General features: G+C 43.6%; 1 protein-coding gene and 1 long non-coding RNA gene across 11 annotated transcripts in view; one reads left to right on the forward strand and one right to left on the reverse strand.

Moving 5' to 3' along the window:
• Positions 1–18,420, forward strand: part of TNR (tenascin R) — a 410,842-nt gene that overhangs the window by 325,952 nt on the left and 66,470 nt on the right. For 2 of the 3 annotated variants that reach the window (XM_017529944.1, XM_037739057.1), the window contains exons 3-5: positions 6,786–7,347; positions 9,867–10,343; positions 16,323–16,586. In XM_017529944.1, the coding sequence (XP_017385433.1) occupies positions 6,849–7,347; positions 9,867–10,343; positions 16,323–16,586 (1,240 nt within the window). In that variant the 5' untranslated portion in view covers positions 6,786–6,848. Of the gene's footprint in view, positions 1–6,785; positions 7,348–9,866; positions 10,344–16,322; positions 16,587–18,420 lie in introns of those variants that run through there. The other variant, XM_017529946.1, reaches the window with a different exon arrangement.
• Positions 1–18,420, reverse strand: part of LOC108305350 — a 226,398-nt gene that overhangs the window by 32,920 nt on the left and 175,058 nt on the right. The window lies entirely within an intron of this gene.

Consider the following 18,420-nt stretch of genomic DNA (forward strand, 5'->3'; position numbering starts at 1 on the left):
ACTCATCTGAGATATAAGAAGAGTGAGGGGCAGAGAGGAGGCTCTTCTAGTCCCCTCAAGCCTTCAAAGTTATTGCCTGTGGAGACAGGTTTTGCATCTGGTTTAAACATTACCCACTGCCTCATGCCAAAGACACAGAATGGGTCCCAGAACAAGTGAGACCTCTCTACAGGGGATGAACATATCCAATGCAGCACTTCCAGACATGCCACAGCATTAGGCCAGGCCTTCCTCATGGGAAGTTGCAAAAGCTGTCCAACAGCATCACTAAACAGTGCCAAAGAAAGAGGCCACCTGCAGAACAGTCAGCATTCTTTGCAGTACGGAAGAATAGGAGGTGGCAGTAGAGAATGAAGCCAGAAAGGAAGCTTTCAGGGACACAAGAAAGCAAGCCACCTTGAAATAATTGTCACGAGCTTAGCAACAGTAAGGGCACATTGATTAAGGAGGCATTTAATAAACATTAGTTTCATTTCCCTTCTCCCTTCAGCAGGCCTCAGAGGAAGTGAGAAAAATGGAGCACCTCGTGCCGTTCATTCTGTCTTTGTTCTCTGCCTTCCCCTAGAAAAGCAGCACAGGAGAGAGGCAGAGAAGTTGGTAGTGGTATGTCAAGGGCTTGGGATGGAGCTGGAGTGCAAGACACATTGGGGGACCTCAGAGAAGTGAATGAAGCCTGAGGTAGCACATGCAAGGCCATGGATTTCTGTAACTACTGGCTTGGTAGAAAATTTCCTCCTCTGGAAAAGGACAAGTTTAGAAAATGACCCCCAGCTCCTCCAGGACCAAAGTTTACTGGGTTACAATTGCTCCTGTTGGGACAATATAGAGGCTGGAGACTTTTAAATAAAGAGCCACAAAACAAGCCTCCTCTCAAGGAGAAGAGACTGAAGCAATTTGTGGGAGATAGCTTGGATTGGTGGAGAAAACATTAATCTCCAAGTCATCCCTGCTGGGAATTCCTAAATCTGAACCCAGGGAGAGAAGAGCGTTGACTTTTAAGAGCTCTAGGTCTTTTCATGAGAGTGGTATGTAGACCCTAATTAAAGCTGGCTGGAAAACAGCCGCCAAGAGCAGAGACCATGGTTGGCAAAATCTGGGTTCAGTCTTGCCTCCTCTGTTCATTAACTGTGCAATCTTGGTGAAATCCCTTGGCCTTTCCTGAGATTCATGTTCTTTATCTTAAATAATGGAGATAGAAAGAGGACCTACCATCACAGGAAAATCACCACGGGGCCCTGCTGGTTGTCTGCAGCAAGTCTGATGGGCTGATGTCCCATTCTGATTGGTTGCAGCCCAAACCATACCAGTTGCTAAATATTTTGACCCCTAAATATCACTCTTTCCTAGCTTATAGGTTGTTGTGAGACATAAATAAAATAATACAAGGAAAATGCTTAGCTTGGCCCAATTGCTGCTAGTTCTTGTTATGGGATGAATTGTGCCCCAGCTTTCCAAAGAAAATGTGTTGAAGTCCTATTCCCCAGAACCTCAGAATATAACCTTATTTGGAAATAGGATCATTGCAGACATAAGTAGCTAAGTTACCATGAGATCGTACTGGAGTAGAGGGGTTCCTCTAATCCAGTATGACTGCTATACATTTTTTTTTTTTGAGACAGGGTCTTGCTCTGTCACCCAGGCTGCAGTGCAGTGGCATGATCTTGACTCGCTGCAGGCTCCGCCTCCTGGGTTCAAGTGATTCTCCTGCCTCAGCCTCCTGAGTAGCTGAGACGACAGGCACATGCCATCACACCCAGCTAATTTTTTGTATTTTTAGTAAAGACAGGGTTTCGCCATGTTAGCAAGGATGGTCTTGATCTCCTGACCTCGCGATCTGTCCACCTCGGCCTCCCAAAGTGCGAGGATTACAGGTGTGAGCCACCGTACCCAGCCCAACTGCTATACTTTCAAGAAGACAACCGTATGAAGAAACAAGGAGCACACGGTGCACAGACAGGCACAGACTGGAGTGATGCATCTATAAGCTGAGGAATGGCAAAGGATGCTAGCAGGCACCAGCAGCTGGGAGAGGGGCATGGGACAGATTCTCTCTTGGAGCCCTTAGGAAGGATCAACCCTGCTGATGCCTGACTTTGGACTTCTGCCACCAGACTATGAGAGAATAAAGTTCTGCTGTTTTTAAGCCACTCAGTTTGTAATTATTTGTTTCGGCAGCCCTAAGAAACTACCAGTGTTAAAGTGGGTAGGCTCCTCAAAGCCCAATGAGACCAAGAATTCATAAAGTATCAGGAAACAGAAGATCTCAGTGTTCATTCTAGCCCAATCGCTCATCTGATGTTTAACATCCCCTCTTCAGCACTCTCATTAAATAGTGTTTCGGCTTGTACCTGAACACTTCCAGTGACCAGGAAGTCACTACTTACCATGACAACCAGGTAGATTTCATTCTTAGCAATGCTAGTCTGTATGTTGAGCTAAAATCTGTTTCCTTGTAGATTCCTCCATTTGATGGATACCACCTCCCTGACATCTTTTGCCATAAGCTTAGCATTTTACAACCCTTCAAATACTTGCATTCATTGAACAAGTCATGCTCTTGCACATATAGCGTTAGCAAACGTTAAGTTCTTCTACATGAAATGAACTTTAGCCTTCTCTACCTAAAGAATAATCCATTAAAGTCAAGTTTGGTATTATCACCTGATAGGGTAGGTTACGTGATAGGAAAAAGGAATCCCCAAATCTGGGCTTCAAATACCAAAAGATTATTTCTCACAAGACATGTTCACTATGAGTCAGCAAGAAACTCTATGGTTACTGAGGGACCCAGGCTGACAGAGCAGAGTAGCCACTATCTTGAACTCTGCCAGTCACCTCTGGAGAGAGAAAGCTCTAAGGCGTCTCCCATCAGCAATGCTAATGCACCAGCCCAGAAAAGACACACACCACTTCCTCTCACAATTCATCAGCCAGAACTAGTACCCTGGCCTCACCTAACCAAGAGGGGGCTGGAAGATACAGTCCTCCTGGAAAGCCAGGTCAGAAATATTTGGCCATCGGCTCTGGTGGCCACGCCACCCACTCTGCGTGCCCCTCCCTGCAACCCCCTGGCAGAGTTGCTGGCATCTTCTCCAGCCTTCTCAGAGCAGTTGATGTATGACTATGTAACATGACTAACAAGTCATGGTGATTATTACATTGCATTGTCGTTATATTTACTTGTGTTTTCATCTTCTCCATGACAATGAGAGTTTCTCAAGGACAGGTTAGGGCATAATAAACGTTTGATATGTGGATGCATTTGAGAACAGTGACCGTCTATCCAGTGTAAAAGCCAAAGAACTTACAGGAGTTTACAAGGCTGGGCATGACCTGGCCCCCACTACTTCTCTGACCTCATCTCCCCACAGGGCTCGTTCATTTGGCCCCAGCCACAATGCGTCTGAAAATCACCAGGCCGGCCCCTGCCTCACAGCCTCGAACTCACTGTTCCCTTACCATCTACTCAGCTCACCAGCCCACTTCTGCCGTGTCTCCTCTCAGCTGTCAGCTTATCAGAGAAGCCTGGCCCGACCATCGCTATACAATGTTGTTCTGCCCTGTTAACACCCCGCCCTCCATAGCAGTTACCACTTCTTGACACAAACACAAGCTCATGTGTGTTGCATTCTCACATTTAAATATTAAATAATTTGTATTATATAATACATTATATATGATATATATAATTATTTCTGGTATTTATTTATCTGCCCCAACCCACCCAGGCACATACACTTGAATGTAACTTCTATAAAGAAAAAGACCAGAATATAGTAGGTACTCAGTAAATATCTGTCAAATGAATGGATGATAAATAAATGTACCCCGTGTCTTCACATCTTTAGACCAAAATGCTAAACTTATCCCTCTCATATTACAGGATTTTGAGTCCCTTCATCATCCCAGGCATCTAGAAGTGACCAATGATCAGTGCAGTAAAGAGTAGAACAACATAGCCCCTTGTCTATCTTTTACCCTATATTTTAATTAACAAAGCCTATGTTTGAATAAGACTTCGGGGGTTACAAAAATCACAATGTTGACCTACTCATAGCAAGTTTAGTTACTGACTAAAATATTTGGTGTTTTTCACACATAAAGCTGCACCTTTCCCTCTCTGTGTAATTTTGTAGCTGTCAATTTGGACCTAAAAGTGTAGGACCTAACATTTTTCTCTCTTAATTTCCCTGTCACTCGTCTTCCTTTTCATTGATAATGTCATTTATTCATTCACTTATTTTGAGTGTCAACTATGTACAAAAAAGCTGTTAAGTGCTATGGGGTGTTATGTGATCATTTTGCAATTCCCAGAAGAATTATTCAGCAATATCCACATCAGTCAGATAAACAAACTCTGGTTTAATGAGGAAGACAGGTAAGACCCCTTCTGTATGTAAATGACTGATAGCAGTCATACCTGGGAGACTTTCAATGATATGACTGCAGAAGTGATACTCAAGAAGGTAATGCCTAGAGGATCTGAAAGTGGCAAGGCACATAGAGCCTTGGATGAGAGGGGCTTGGGTGGAGCTTACAGTTAGGAGGGCAATTTGATTCTGACATGTCGCGCTACTTATCCCCAAGGCTGATTTACCTCCTTTGGAAGTCACCAACAGATCACCATCTCCCACATTGCCCCAAGGATCTCACCCATCTTTGGACAAGGCTATGTTAAGGATCGGGCTTTTCTGCTGTGCACTAATGGATAAGACATTTCATATGTTCCAGTGATTTCAGGGAAGTCCTTGACTAGGGGAGGAACCAGAACAATTATTCCACTTGTCGACCATATTTATTTATGTTAGTTAATGCCAGTTACTGGGTAAATATTATACAGATAATAATTTCATTAGCACTCCAAACTTGTAAGATAAGTACCATTATCTCCACTTTATAAACAGGGAAAGTGAGGCACAGAGAGCTTAAGTAATCTTCCAACAGCTAGAAAATGAAAGTGCTGAGGCTTGAACCTCAACAGAGAATCTACAGGCTCCAGAGTCTATAGTCTCAACAGCTCTGCTCTGCTCCCTGTCCCAGCAGGGACAGAATATAGTCCAGTATATAATGTAAGGGCTGAATAATAAGGCATGATTTTATACTAGGCACTAATACAGGTTGCTCCTAATAAAATCAACCCTCAGGCATTGTTCAGAACTGAAATTGAACAGACCAGTATCTAACTTGAGGATAATGGAGAGGGATTAAATTAGTTGGAGAATGATTTAACCTTTTGCTCACTGGGCATTTTTTCATGAATTCATCTTTCCATCCTTCCAGGCATCCACTTATCCACTTATTCAACAACTATGCACTGAGCACTCTCGCCATCCTGGAGCAAAGCTCACACACTGCAGCTAAGACAGGGTCTGACTGACAAGGACCTAGCAGTCCAGGTGGGGAGAAGCAGGCAAAGGAAAACCACAGTCTAACATGGCAAGCGCTGCAGAGGGGGGCCCTGGAAGAGAGGGGCATGAATTCAGCCTGCATTTGGGAGAAGAGCTGAGGAGGCAGGAGGGAAATGATGAGAGAAGAATGCTCATGGAGAAAAGAACACTGAATCTGATACTAGCAAAATTTTCTAATCGCAATATTCCTGGGAAGATCTTAGATATTATACAATTTCCATGAAAGACAAGAGAAAATGGAACACTCTTTTCAAGAAAGGCCCTGGGACTTGGTAACTAATAACACAGGTTTCGGAGTCAGTCAGACTTGCATTCAAATTTTAACCTCTCTTGGCAGAACATCCTCCATTATAAGATGGGGCTAATTATAGTGTCCCATCATGAGGTTGTCCTGAGGGTCATGTAAGCTCATGTGTGAGGGGCACAGCACAGTCTGTACCGAGTAAATGCAGTAAACTCTAGTTGTGACCTTCTCAGACCCATAGTCACACTCACTGGTCCTTTAGTCCTTAATCTACTTAGTAGCTCTAACGTTTAGAACCAAGGTTTGTAAATCTCTTTTCTGCTTTGCATAGAGAATACAAAGGGAATATGATTTCTGTAAAATTGATTTGCATCCCAGTGAATTTATTGTACTCTATGGTTCTTGGTGACTAGGTAACCAGCAGAGGAGCTAATTCATTATTTTAGCAATTTAAACAGGAACTTGGAAGAAAAGCACCTTGTGGTCACAGAGCACGGGGATGATACTAACAAGAAGATTAAAAGAAAGTTCAGCTCACACAACCCAAGATCATCACAAATGTACCCCAGGATTATTAACAATCACAATTACCTGGAGCTATATTATTTGCCTGGTTGGTTATTGTGAAGACAACTTGTATGAATAGATGAGCTGAAAGGAACTCATGAAGTTCTTTTAAAGTGGCTGGCAGGGTCCCTTTGTACTAAAAGTCTGAGGAAATAGGAGAGAACACCCAAGACTCCCTGGTCCCCTTCATCCAATTTCTCACTTGGAAGTGAAAAGAAACTCTGAGTTCTCCTTTGAGGAACAGCCCATCCACAGGGCCCCAGCCCCCAGCCTCATATTTCCTCCAGGAACCACTTGCCCACCATGGGACCAGACCCATGTGTTCTAGACAAGCCTTTTGAGAAAACAAAACAGCCATATGCAGAAGCAGTGACCATTTTCAGAGATCCAGTCCTCTAGGGAACAAAGTCTTGGGACTTTACGACCTTGGCAGCCACTATCCCTTCCTGATGTCCCCTCCTTGAAAATCTCTGGCTGCCTATTCCTGAGCTTTATAGGCTTGTGCAGAGCCATGGTGCCAAGGCATAGGTCTCAGAGGTTGTCTCTTTCTTTGGTTTCTCTTGCAGATTCGCACAACTCCATGCTGTGTGCTGCAGGCTGGTCCTGAACCCAGAGCTCTGGCTGAGAGGATGGGGGCAGATGGGGAAACAGTGGTTCTGAAGAACATGCTCATTGGCGTCAACCTGATCCTTCTGGGCTCCATGCTCAAGCCTTCGGAGTGTCAGCTGGAGGTCACCACAGAAAGGGTGCAGAGACAGTCAATGGAGGAGGAGGGGGGCATTGCCAACTACAACACATCCAGCAAAGAGCAGCCTGTGGTCTTCAACCATGTGTACAGCATTAACGTGCCCCTGGACAGCCTCTGCTCCTCGGGGCTGGAGGCCTCTGCTGAGCAGGAGGTGAGTGCAGAAGACGAGACTCTGGCAGAGTACACAGGCCAGACCTCAGACCACGAGAGCCAGGTCACCTTTACACACAGGATCAACCTCCCCAAAAAGGTCTGCCCATGTGCCAGTTCAGCCCAGGTGCTGCAGGAGCTGCTGAGCCGGATCGAGATGCTGGAGAGGGAGGTGTCGGTGCTGCGAGACCAGTGCAATGCCAACTGCTGCCAAGAGAGTGCTGCCACAGGTAGAGTCTGGGAGCTTACAGCATGGTCTCAGGAGGGGAAGGAGAGGGCTGCGCAGAGAGGGAGAGTGCACCAGAAGGAGCAATGCACTTCCAGCAAAAATGCACTCCCAGCAAAACCCCAGCATCTCTTCACACGGTCAAAGGGAAAAAAGTGCCCTAGTCTGTAGCCGCCAGTTAATATGTCTCTAAGATCTAAGTGCAGTTCTTCCCGAGGGATTCAGTTCAGGGATTCTCTACACTGCGTAGCCAGTTTGAAATACATTAACCTGATTTTGGGGGGATGAGTCAGGTAATGGTGCATCGGTTCAGCACAACAACTTCGATGGCCAGCAGGGAATTTGATGTCTGTCTGCATTCATCTTTGGTTTTCACAGGCTGTTGAATTGATATCTATCCATGTTAACCTGAGGGACTAGAGAATGCAGGTGCTCTGTTCACTCAATCGCAGCCTTTCTCCCATCTGAGTAGATGATAGCCATTAAGGTCTCAGAGGACCTGTCCTCATCTTCTCCCTGCCTCCTCAATAAGCACACAGAAGCGTATGCACACACACACTCACACACACATGCACATGCTCTCACACACAACTCATGCAGCTTAGTGTACCCTCCAAAAGGCTCAAATTTCAGGGGATTTACTTCTAACACTGCCCACCCCCTAATTAGCAATCCTTATGAGTTATTATCTTTACCTCTCTGCAAGACATAATTAAGTCTTCAGAGTCAGAATTCCCAACTTCAGATCCTGGCTCTCCTGCTTCCTAGCTGATGACCTAAGCAGTTACATATTTGCGCCTTCCTTTCCTCGTCTACAAATGGCGCTAGGCTAGAGCAACGAGAAGTTATTAACAATAAAAGCACCTATTCGGACGTCAGCCTGGCTTCTGTAAGTACCATATAAGCAATAGCTGTTATCAGCTGACCCCAGTGAGTCGGAATTGTGTCTGCACCCCTCTGTGCACAGCTTTTCTCTCCCAAAAGGTACCTTAGACCCCATGCAATTCAGTTCTTTGATGACAAGAGGCATTTGTCTTGAGTTCAAGCATGGACCTTGAGGGTCCATGATCTCAAGGCTTTTACAGGATGAAAGCAAGAGGTGGCAGAGTGAAATTTTCACAGTGCCTGGATGGCCCACAGCTGCAGATTCACATTCACACATTCACCCTGAGACACAGCAAGATAAGAGGCATCCACTGAGGACTAGAATATTTCATGGGTTCTCTCACCTCCTTCTCCTCCCCATAACCAGTGCTATGAATAAACAATCTGAAGAACAGAGAGCAAGTCCAGTCCTCCTGTGCTTCAGTGACAACTGTCAGGTCATTTGGTCTTTTTAATGGAGCAGGAGAATAGGGAAAAGTCCTAGGTTTCCATGGGCATGGACTCTGCAGCTCAGGAAGCTGGGGCTTCTATAAATGGACTTTTTACCAGCCTTTCACCAGGATTCCTAGCAAACATGGAAAAAAAAATCCGCAAGGAAGAGCTAAGTTAAGTAATGTCAGTAAAGTATATTTTCATGGGGGCAGCATGAAGTGGCAGAATTAAAAAAAGGAGGTAACTTACTAGACTTCATATCCTCAGGGCCGAGGGCAAAGAAGGATGCCAGCAGGTACTCCATTTGTATTTGTTTAATACGTTTACCTGAGTCATGCTAGGAGATAAATTAGCCACTGTAGTTATCCCACAGTAAGGGCTAGGACAGACACATGCATAGAATCCTAAAGGGGTCATAGCAAACAGTAACTAAATGAGAGCAAGGTCCTGGGGAGCCTTTGAAGTAACCCTGGCGCTGGGTTTTGATGAATGAGCAGAGGGAGTCAGCTGGCAGGCAGGGAGGGAGCAGGACAGGTTTGTAACACATAAGACCTTTCTCCAAACAGTGGACTCAGTGCTCAATCTACAGCCCCTCAGGTCCCTCACAGTCCCCATAGCCAACACCTGGAAGTCCTTGTCAGAGGGCTGTCCTCAGTTTGTTGGAAAGTTCTTGGACTGCTCAAAGAGAATGAGGGGCTGGGGGATTCGCACGCCATAAGGGACAGACCTTAACCCACAATGAGATGTGACCTGCACTGCCCAGAGCACCCTGCAGGACTGAACCCAAGTGACTCTCCTGGGACTTGACTTGATAACGCACCTGGGCTTGAGCACATTCCCTTCCCGATTTTCCATTCTTCCCTACCAGATTTTTCTGGGAACACCTTCCAATAAATCACTTTTACATGAATCTTTATCGAAGATCTGCTTCTAGGGAACCCACCCTAAGACACCTTGAAGGTGTGCTCCTGGAGAACACGGGACAAGATCTCATTCACCTTTGCCCCCAGCCCTGTGCTAGGCACAGAAAGCCCATATTAGGTGAAAATATTTATTAAATTGAATGTGTACCAAACTATGTTGAGCTTCACTCTCAGCAACAGAAATCTGGTCAGAGAATGAGTAGAGGTCTTTGCCCATCCTTCCCCAGCACCATTGACAGGAGAGGCCACTGCTGCTCTTTGACCTTCTCCTTGACCATTCCAGGACAACTGGACTATATCCCTCACTGCAGTGGCCACGGCAACTTTAGCTTTGAGTCCTGTGGCTGCATCTGCAACGAAGGCTGGTTTGGCAAGAACTGCTCGGAGCCCTACTGCCCGCTGGGTTGCTCCAGCCGGGGGGTGTGTGTGGATGGCCAGTGCATCTGTGACAGCGAGTACAGCGGGGATGACTGCTCCGAACTGCGGTGTCCGACAGACTGCAGCTCCCGGGGGCTCTGCGTGGACGGGGAATGTGTCTGTGAAGAGCCCTACACTGGCGAGGACTGCAGGGAACTGAGGTGTCCCGGGGACTGTTCGGGGAAGGGGAGATGTGCCAACGGTACCTGTTTATGCGAGGAGGGCTACGTTGGTGAGGACTGCAGCCAGCGGCAGTGTCTGAATGCCTGCAGTGGGCGAGGACACTGTGAGGAGGGGCTCTGCATCTGTGAAGAGGGCTACCAGGGCCCTGACTGCTCAGCAGGTAGGCAGGGGAACTCTCTGGGGTGTTGGCAAGGGTGGTCCAGCAAACTAGCTGGATACCTCCAGTTAGCTGGGGAAGAAAGATGAGTGGGCAGGTGAATTTTAGCCAAAATAATTACCAATTGGGTTGGACTCATTTGCTTTCCAAGAGAGCTGATTTCTTGAGTCAATAATAGTTGATGAGGCAGATTAAAGGGGATAAAGAATGGAAATAGCAAAAGGTCAAGTTCAGGCTGAGAGCTGGATTGTTACCCCTGAGACTAGGCAATGGTAACAATGATGACAACACCTCACTGAGCTTGAGGTGGGGGAGGGTAGATAGTGAGGTCATGGGACCACCTTAGCCAAGGCCGTTCTCTAACTCTGAGGGATCCCAGTGTTCCATCCACTCAAAATTATCTCCCTTACCAGTTGCCATATTCCAGGAATGCCTTCCACAATGCTACTGCAAGAGATGGTGGTTAGTCTGTAAGGCTCTCTGATTATCTTGGAGCTTACAGATTGCGAGGTGTTATTCATTTATGAAATGATTCTAGTGGGGAGAGTATTTGTAGACAAGGACTTAAACGTAAACAGGAATAAAGTACTAAGGACACTGGACAACAACATTCTAACAATTAGTACAGAATATTAAAAGAATATGACTCACTTTGTTCCAGATGACTGTCTAGCAAATTAGAACCAACCCTGTATATGTATAGTCTTCATTGTCAAAGCCAATAGAAAGGTGATGTCCTAAAATGGGGATCTAAGCCCAACAGTGAGAAAAAATCAGTATCTCATTGGCGCTGATTGTCTTTTTGATGCAAATCAAATTATTTTTATTATTTCACAATAGCTCATCCTCTTCTGACTAAATCAGTTTTAAACAGTACAGATTAAGTGGTTGAGCTCAGAGGGCCCACTGAGATGATTTAAAATAAATAAATAAATAAATAAACATTTTAAACCCTCTACTGGGGCAATTTTAGGAATCTTCCGATCAGTCATGTGACATCAGTGGAAGGGGAAGCCTGGTAAGCCAGGTTCGCCAGCCTTCTGTGCGCCAGGGTTACCCCCTCCTACCTGGCAGACAACTTTCCTGCACATGTAACTTCAACTTAAATTATTTTCAAAATCGATGGTAATAATGCAAAGAAAAACAACAACAATGCACTGCTTAGGAAAAAATTTAATGTTCCTTAACTTTTTCCATATCCAATTATTTCATTTAGCCTCCCAATTTTGTTTACTGAATTGAAATATCTTTCTAAAAATGTAGTCACCACACCAATTACCTCAAAGTGAAATTCAAGCAGAAGTTAGGCCTTATTTTTTCTGAATCCAAAATCACCAGGCACCTTCTGGGAAGCCAGGCTGAAACACAGCTCCAGTTCCCATCCAGAGGATCAGGCTCCATGATGCCCCATCTGGAGGATGCCCAGGGTCAGTTTGGGCCATCTCTGTGTTAATGCTATTCTGTAGCCCACATGCTTCTTAGTAGGCTTAATCTTTGGTGGTCTGAACATTCTTGTTACATACCCGTTACATTCTTGACCCTACCTTTCTACAAGGATGGGTTCATTTGCAAACAAAATCTTCATCTAATCCAGGACTTACACTGAACCGGTGATAAACCCTCCTGGCTACCTTAGGGAAGACGCAGCAGCTGCTAGCATAGCTACAACTGGGTTAAGTCCAAACTATGAGCACGTTACCTACAACATGTTACCTCTGTGCTGCTTGAGGAACACTTCAATAGGCCCAGATAAATTACTTTACAGGTTCCCAAAGCATGTGAAAAAGGACAGTTGCATAATCTCCATCTGTTCCTATAGCAACCTAAGAGCCAGCACTCATTTGCAGAAGGTCTGCTCTTAAGGCCTGTTTTTTAAACCAAGTGCTACAGGTCTCTTTGAGAGAAGTATCTAGGTCATTATCTAAAGTGCTACTTTGCTTGCTCTTTGTGAAAAGGCTGTAGGAGAAGGAGCTATTTATCTACTGTTTGACGTTCCTGGCCAGGTACACACACCACAGCATGATATTCCCATTGCCCACAGGAATGAGGAGAGGAGAGAGAAGGGTTAGGAAGGTGAAAACCCTGAGAGCCACAAAATATATTTCCTTACAAGGCATTCTTTTCTCTTTGGCAAGGGCACAGAAAATAGCTGCCCACTGTGTAGATTTCATTCTGAGGCCCCCTAGGTCCACGGCGCTTGAGCACAATTGTATAGTGTTGGCAAAGTCACCACATTTGACTCCTAGCCTTGATCTGTGCTCATAGTATGCCATGGGACAAAATCTCAAGACTTCTGCCTCCGTTCTCTGCCCATGTAGAGATAATAGAACAAAACATTCATGAATATGAGAACTTAAAACGGGCCTTAGAAAGAAGCTTCTCACTTTACAGATTTAAAAAGCAGCAGTCAGTGAGACAGATTTTCCCAGAGCCAGACAGCTAATTAATGGCAGAATAAGAAAAAGAATCCTGGTCTCCTACCAGCTTCTAGCACTCTTTTATCTTCTCTGGAATGCAAAGTAGAATATAATTGAAAAATAAAAATTTTAAAGCCACATACACAAAGAAGTAGCCTTTTGATATGAAAGCTGAGCCCCCATCACATGATTTTTAAAAATGAGGTGTCAGAGGTAGGGTGGAGAAGTACATTCAACCATTTGTCCACATCTGCCCCCACTGATGGTGGTTAGTGCGGGGGCTGGCCAGGGAGCTGGCCAAAACTCCCCCGGAGCCAGCAGGATAAAAGAACCATCAGAGCAGGGTCTTGAGACAATCCAGAAAGCTGTTCCCTGGACTTCAGTCAGACCCGCGGAGATTCATCAGTGTCAGCCTTTGCTCTGTCACACTGCAGCCAGCCCAAACTTTGGCACCTGAAACTACTTGCTCTTTGGAGTAAGACACATCATGGAACTAATTCCAACTGCTCTCACCACATAAGTGCAACATTTATGCAAGATCTAAAAAGGAAACAGCATGGCATCTTTGCAGATAAGCAACCCTGATTCCTCAAGCCACAGTTTATTTCTCTTTAACAGCCTGCCTTCCAAAAGTTTCAAAGTTGACACCTCAAAGAAAGTAAGGCCAAGAATACTTTACACCCACCATAAATTCATTGAATTAAGGCATGAAGCTCTTTGATAGTCTGCAGTATCATTCTATAGAATTTTTTTTTATAAGGATTACTGACGCCTAGTATATATACCTGCTGCTAAGTTACAGTGCAAGTGGTGGTGGTCTCCTCCATCGAGCCACCACTGTCAAGACCACTTCCACCACGAATGACACCAGTTGCTGCTTTCTCAGTCAGAAGTGAAGGCAATGTTTACCACCAGGCTCAGGCCTCAAGCTAAGTTGCCAAGATTTAAAAAAAAAAAAAAAAAATCCTTCTGCACCTCTTTTTTTGCTTTAAAATCCCAAAATGCTCTTCTTAGATCACTCTCTATTGTCAATATTAGCTTTGAAGAAGGAAGTAAAAAGGAATACACCGAGTTGTTCCAAAATAATTGTTGGTGACTTGAAATTTGGAGTGGCCATTTCTGCCACTATGATGAAAGTCCTGCATAGGAAACCCGGAGTTAATGTGTTGAATCACAGAGGCAGGCACTAGAGAACCTGTTTAAAAAGAATTTTCTTACCTCTATGATGAGCACAAGTCTAGAGATCACATTTATTAAGATCATCTGAATTACTCCTAAGATAGTTTACTTTGGGAGGCCATGTACAAATGAAAGAAGGTATCTGGTGCAATCTGTAACCTGCTATCTAAATTGTAGGGGAAGGAATGATAAATGTAGAAGATCTGGGTTTCAGAGTCAGTTCTGCTATGACCCAACTCTCCGACTTTTGGCACATCCCTGAACCTGGGATTCGGTTTCCTCATTTGTAAATCTGGGACAATTATGTCTACATGAACTACTTTATAGGGCTGCTATTAAATATTTTTTAAGATTCTAGTTAGACGCTATATCTGAAAATAGTTTATAGGCTATGAAATGCTATGTAAACATAAAGTGGCATTGTATATCGGCTAAGAAGTTTTATGGTCATTCTGCCTGCATTCAAATTCTAGCTTCTATGTTAGCTGACTGTGTGGCCCAATTCTGTCATCTGTGAAACAGAAGTAATAATGATACCTTAATCCCATAGTGTTGGTAAGAGGATGAAATGAAATAATCTACGTAAAAGTGGTTATCATTGTACCTGGTGCATAAAAAATGCTCAGTATAATCATGCAAAATCCTGACAGGTTCTAAATATCAACTCTTCTCCTCATGGCCCAGGAGTCATTCTGTATGTGTTGAATAGGCTGTCCCAAAGGTCTTAGTGAAATTTAAAGCTTTAATAAGGTCAGAACTATAGGTGATCTAGTTTATAAAACATTATTTGAAAGTTTAAATTTCATTTACACTTCTTTAGCTTTATAAACTTTAAACATTTTTAAAATTTTTGGTTTGGTCAACATTTGCCATCCTCAAGGAAGCTCTGCTTTCTAGACTGTTTTATTCGATTAATGGTTTTGGGCAAAAGCAATTGAAGCAAATGTCCAACAGTGCATATATACGCTGCTGATTTTATCCTATGAATCTGGATCTGTTAAAGGGCTCCTGGTATCTGTCTTTGCTGAGGTTTTGAGGGGGCATGTGTGAGTACAATGAGGAGACAGCACTCTCCACTCACATCGTCCTGCACAACACAGCTGGTCTCAGATTATCTGCTTGTAAAGGGGAAGGGTGAGATTAAGGGGAGAAATTCAAAACCTAACAACTCTTCAACTAATTGAATCCTCCACTACATATACATTGATAAGTTAATAACAACCATTTAAATATTGGCCTGATCTTTGATTTAATCTAGGGACAGGTCTAATTACAGACACACTGGAGGTGGCCTCCTAGTTAATCTTAAAGGCTTAATTATTTAATGGCCACAACACTGGTGAATCTTCACTTTCCAAGACAATAATACACAAAAGTCTATTCCAATGTGTTTTAACCTTTGGTGACTCCAAGTAGCATTTGAGGAATCAGACAAGAAAGAAAAGCAAAGTCCTCAAGAATATTTCTTTATCATCATCTCCAAGATCAAGGCTAATAAAAATTAGTTTAACACAAGATAGATTTCTTTCAGAACATAAGTGGTCTTCTTTTAAAAGGGAAAATTCTACAATAATGGGTTGTTGAGTGTCTTCCTCAGGCCACGGTATCCAGGACTTAATGTTTTGGCTTCTCATAATTTGCAAGATAATCAGGAATGAGTTTTTATTTCCACTTGCCGAGTCAGAAATTGGCTCCCAGCGTAATCTGATGACAATAACTTATTAAACCATCAAAAATTTTGGCCAGTGGTGTGCTGTTAAATATCTAACAACCTCGCTCTCTAAAGGAAAATATTTTAAAAGCCCTGTTGTGTAACATTTGCCAGTTTCCATGATGTAAATACTATCTCCACGGCCAATTTCAATTACCAATATGACGTCACTAAATATGGAGCTGGAAACAGATGTGTAGTAAAGTACAATCAGAATATTTCCACTAGACAGATAGAACACACATAAATTATCTTAAAGGTATAGATAATATTAAAATGTAGTCAAATAATTTGTAAGTGATAAATTTTGAGTATCTATTACCTTTGTTTTTAATATAATTTACTTAATTGTTAGGTTCTAAAATTGAATCTTTAATAATGGTTGTATTCAACAACAGTCTTGAAATGGTCCTGAAAATTTAAAAATCAGCTTTTACAAGCCAGTAGCAGCTGGCTCCAGTGCATGACTAGTTCATGACCTTATGGAGATTGGGGTACTAAGCACCAAAAAGACAAGAGCCCGCCCAAAAAGGAAGTTACGAATCACTTAAAGCCATTGAGCCCAGCAGAACATATAAACATGGCATGGGGGTGAGATGTGAGGAAGAAAGTTGAGTCCAGGTTGGGGAAGGCAATCCTCTGAACTCATGCTATCTGTGTATTGCCTCCCGGTAGTTGCCCCTCCAGAGGACTTGCGAGTGGCTGGTATCAGCGACAGGTCCATTGAGCTGGAATGGGACGGGCCGATGGCAGTGACGGAATATGTGATCTCTTACCAGCCGACGGCCCTGGGGGGCCTCCAGCTCCAGCAGCGGGTGCCTGGAGATTGGAGTGGTATCATCATCACGGAGCTGGAGCCAGGTCTCACCTACAACATCAGCGTCTACGCTGTCATTAGCAACATCCTCAGCCTTCCCATCACTGCCAAGGTGGCCACCCGTACGTACCATTTCCCCGTCCTGCTTCATTTTTCTTTTTTCCTACATGAGATCATGGGCATTCATGATAGTAGCGTCTTTTCTCAATTCTTCAGGGACGCCTGGAATAGTCATTGCCCTTGAGGGGAAGGGCTACAGATGTGACCCATTTAGAAAGGGTACATCATTAGAAAGGCACTTCCGAATAAGAGAGTTTCCAAATTCAGGCAGCTTTCATAAATTATAGAACCAAAAGGACAAAAAGTACTTTAATTATTGAGTACTGACTTGTTATAAGCTAGACTCTGATTAGAAGTCAAGGAAAGTATGAGACATCTACAGACATTGAATCTAGTTAGGGATGCAAAACAAGGAGATATGAAATAGAAGCAAGTGCTAAACCATAAGTGTATAGCAAAGCGAGAACAAATCTTATTTAAAACCACAGCTGATAACATCCCCTTCTCCTGATAGAGCAGTGGCATAATTTCCTCCAGATCTTTTATTTAGCGAAATATCTTAATAGTTCATTTTAGTTATAAAAGTTGAAGCCCTAAGCATAGTTTAGAAGGATTCACAGGGAAGAGAGAGAGATGGAGACAGAAAACAAGCTAAACTTCTCTCCATAAGAAATGAACAGCTTTTAAATACATAACAGGAAACTTCTGTGGATATGTATCTATATTTTGTATATGTTAAAGCACAGAAAAATATAAAAGATTACATACCAATTATTAACACTGACTGTATCAATAAGAGACAAAATTATTTTATTTTTCTTTATACCCCTCTGAATTCTTAAATTGATAAAATAAGCCTGTTTTAGAATTTCAAGAGCCAGGCAGAGGAATTTAGGCAAGAGAAGTTCTCATCCCCCCAAGTCTACTGCAAAACCTGCATGCACACAAATGCCTGTGTGCCTTATGTGGAAAGTCTTTGGAGAGATCAAGAAAAACGGCTGTATCTGATTAAATTCTGGGAAGAGAGAAGAGAACATTCAAAGGAGATAAGGTATGAGTGATACAGAGATTTCTGGCAATAACAAGAAATAGAACAAGAAGTGACCATGAAAACAAAAGCCTTCTAGAATTCAGAAAGCCCCTGGGCCAGGAATTGGGACTTATGACCATTTTGTGTAGGTAAGATGGTATTTGGGTAACAAATGCCATGGAAGTTCAGAAACGGAAAAGGTCAAGGTAAAAAGAGTTAGCCTTGAAATCTTCATGGAAGCTCCAGGGCTGAACTGCGCCTTGAAGAATGGAAGGACAGAGACAGGCAGAGGGGAAGGAATTTAAGAAGTCATCTGGTCCCCTTGTTTTTCAGGTGACAGAAACTCTGTTATAATTTTGGACTCCGCTATGAGATGAGTAGTGCTGACTCCGTTAATATGCCTATAATTATCTCTGCTTACATTTGACTTTTTTTTTGTATTTATTTTTATTTTTTTGAGACAGAGCCTCTGTCACCCAGGCTGGAGTGCAATAGCATGATCTCGGCTCACTGCAACCTCTGCCTTCTGGGTTCACTCGATTCTCCTGCCTCAGCCTCCCAAGTAGCTGGGACTACAGGTGCCTGCCACCACATCCAGCTAATTTTTTGTATTTTTAGTAGAGATGGGGTTTCACCGTATTAGCCAAGATGATCTTGATCTCCCAACCTTGTGATCCACCTGTCTCAGCCTCCCAAAGTGCTGGGATTACAGGCGTGAGCTATATTGGACCTTTTTAAAAAAGAATTCCTCTGCTGGTGCCTGAGAACTGGTTTTAAGTGTCTGCAGTGATTATGCAGTGATTATGCACCATCTGCTTTTTTCCCCACCTTGCTCTGGGATGAGTCACCGCCCTAAGTGCCTGGCC

This window comes from Cebus imitator, unplaced genomic scaffold, assembly GCF_001604975.1.
Source record: "Cebus imitator isolate Cc_AM_T3 unplaced genomic scaffold, Cebus_imitator-1.0 Scaffold62, whole genome shotgun sequence".
In the NCBI taxonomy this organism is placed as follows: Eukaryota; Metazoa; Chordata; class Mammalia; order Primates; family Cebidae; genus Cebus; species Cebus imitator.